The sequence below is a fragment of the Bidens hawaiensis genome, unplaced genomic scaffold (genome assembly GCF_021521415.1).
Source record: "Bidens hawaiensis isolate Kalapana, Puna unplaced genomic scaffold, B.hawaiensis_p1.1 tig00054126_1, whole genome shotgun sequence".
In the NCBI taxonomy this organism is placed as follows: domain Eukaryota; kingdom Viridiplantae; phylum Streptophyta; class Magnoliopsida; order Asterales; family Asteraceae; genus Bidens; species Bidens hawaiensis.
This window is the reverse complement of record NW_027499759.1, coordinates 56,907-59,598: the sequence shown is the minus strand read 5'-3', so window position 1 is coordinate 59,598 and position 2,692 is coordinate 56,907. Positions and strand designations below refer to the sequence as shown.

The window sequence follows — 2,692 nt, the reverse complement described above, 5'->3', positions numbered from 1 at the left end:
TCTTGCGTGCTATGAGTAAACAATGTCTTACCCTGACATATGCCACCTAAGTCGGGGTGTTACACCACTCCGTTTAGACTATTTTGTCTTAACCGGGCCTATACTACTGGCTTGAGAGTTTGGTTTGGTCGTTCCCCCGAGAAACCATACCGCCTACAGCCACTTGAAAGTCGTTGTGCCACCACAAGAGCAGAACTCTCTGACGTAACACACGGTGAAGCAAAAACCCGAATGGGGCTTGGATTCAAATTGACAACCTCGTACAACCTAGCTGAAATCATTTATTGCCATAATCCATTAAGAGTGATACAAGTGAAGATTAAACTTAGATCTGCTCAAATCCTACCACTAGCTAAAATCCTTCACATCTGTATGACTAATGCTTATTTATTATTTGGTTTACGTTCTAAGTTTTGGTTATTAAATTCTCTATCTTGTTCGTAGGTGTTTAAACTTTACATCTGTACTCCATTTTACTTCCGCTTTTGTTAGCATATGTATTACTTCTGATAGCTCATTATATAAGGGTATCCTCATATATAAGTTATTTATATTAAAACCTTTAGAAATCATTTGAAAATTTAACATGGTCACAATAAGAAACAGAAATCAGAAGTCATTATTTGACTCGTTGCATACAACCTTATTAGTTCTTGCGTTACATAACATAAACCGATCAAATCATGATTATTCCTTATGCCTCAAAGGCCACCTTCGGGAAGGTCTTCGAGATTCCGGTGGGTGTTTTCATGGTTATTTTGTCACTTGTTGGATCTTCGACATAGATCTCAGTGAGTGAGATCCATATCAACACCTCTTTAGACTTCACTCCTGTTAACTTCTTGATCTTACATTTCTCAAAGTAAGAAGTGATCTCAGTGGCATACGACACTTGTTTTCCGACCTTCTCGAACTTGTGTTTGATCTCATTCTTTTGTTTGAGCCACACAAATCCAGTTTCTTTTACATAACCAAGTTCCTCAACGTCCTCTACGGGTAATAGGCCATCAGGAAGATAATATTCTTTTAGAAGAGACTTGGCCTTTTCCTTGCAAACTTCATTTCCAGTAAAAATTTCAGCACTTGCTCTAATCTCGGGGGTGATTGGCGACATTCTCGGTGGTCGGAGTTGAGTGAATTTGGTTGGGGGTAACTTCCGATGGTACTTGTTTATATGAGATTAGAGTTGTAGAAAGTTGATGGAATGCTTTGGCCACCTTGTGTTATTTATAAGTAGTTGGATAAATTTGTGTCCATGTTTGTATCAATTACATAAATATCCCTTTCACACATCTCGTTTTTCTTATTGAGTTGATTCCTTTCAACGGCCTAAGTTTTGTTGTTACATGAAGTGATGAAACATTCAAAATTTAATATTTCATCACACCTTAATAGAATAAAAAACGCATTCTGTTACAGATAACTTAAAATGATTTAAAAAAAGGAATCGCGTGAAGTGTCTTTTAGTGGAAATAAGTTTATATAAATTCATTTACTTAATAATCTAATGAACATAAAATTTTTTATTTATTTAATCAATCAAACATTAATACATTAATACATGTTTCGTTCGTTTAGAAGCGGAAAGCGGATCTAAAGGTAAAAGAGGAGGTCCCCCACCCCCCCTCCCATAATCGCGCCATAAAAGCATTTGGGGTCCGCCAATGCGCTCATTCGTTTATGTTCGTCTATGTTCATTAATTTACGTTGGTTATGTTCATTAATCTGCGTTTTTTTATGTTCGCTATATTTTTTTTCTTTAAATATTCATCCATGTGTTTGTGCTACTGTTAATTTAAAATCCATTTGATTTCATAATTTGAAACCAATTGCTTAAATATTTATGTTTACTTTTGAAATTTTGGATTTAAGGATAATAGTACTTCAGACTAAAATTTAGATATCAACGCTTAAGATGGAGGGGGCAGAGACGGGTAGTCCGCCATGGGTACTCAGGGTTTGCGGGAACACAACCGCCACACCCTTAACTGTTGTCGCGAGGTATGAAATCCGGGTGTAGAAGTAGAAGCCGTAAACAATCAAATAAATATGGCTATATCTTATTTTATCTAATCTTATCTTACTATGTTAATAAAAGAAAATGTTGAAGCTTAGGTGTCAAGCCTACATTTCTCATAATTTCTAATCTCTCATCTCATTGATTACAGCTATCCATGGGTCATGGATCAATACCATTTTGGCAATTGGGTTATAACATAATGTGGATTTTATTCTTTATAGAATAAAGTGTCATTTTTATACATAAGGTTTGACCAACTACGCAACTTTAGTACATTTTTTTAAATTTCTTGTAAATCAGCACCTGATGTTTTCAAAATCATGCTATTTTGGTGTTTTGGTCAAAAATTGACAAGGGTGATTTTACAACCAAATTAGTAAAATGGGACTAGGTGCTTGTAAATATGGCTTGAACACAGAGATTTGTTGCGAGAAAAAAACCCGTTATCCTGAGGATAACAAGAAAAAAACCCCGGGTGGTGAAAACTATCACCACCAGTTTATTAATAAAGAAAATCGGTTACAAGTGTGGAGCTAAAACTCGATCGTGATTACAGAGAATACGAGTACTAGTAAGTCTCGTGTGTCTAGGTTGTGTGTTATGATCCGAGTAGTGCTCTATTTATATACAAAAATAAAGCTAACAAAATTTTCTATAATTTAGGAAACTATG

General features: G+C 35.4%; 1 protein-coding gene across 1 annotated transcript; it reads right to left on the bottom strand.

Moving 5' to 3' along the window:
- Nucleotides 1-694: 694 nt before the first annotated feature.
- LOC143600446 (uncharacterized) lies at nucleotides 695-1,114 on the bottom strand. The gene has a single exon (XM_077078138.1). It carries the CDS (start codon nucleotides 1,112-1,114, stop codon nucleotides 695-697), a length of 420 nt encoding a protein of 139 aa, XP_076934253.1.
- Between the last annotated feature and the right edge of the window lie 1,578 nt (nucleotides 1,115-2,692).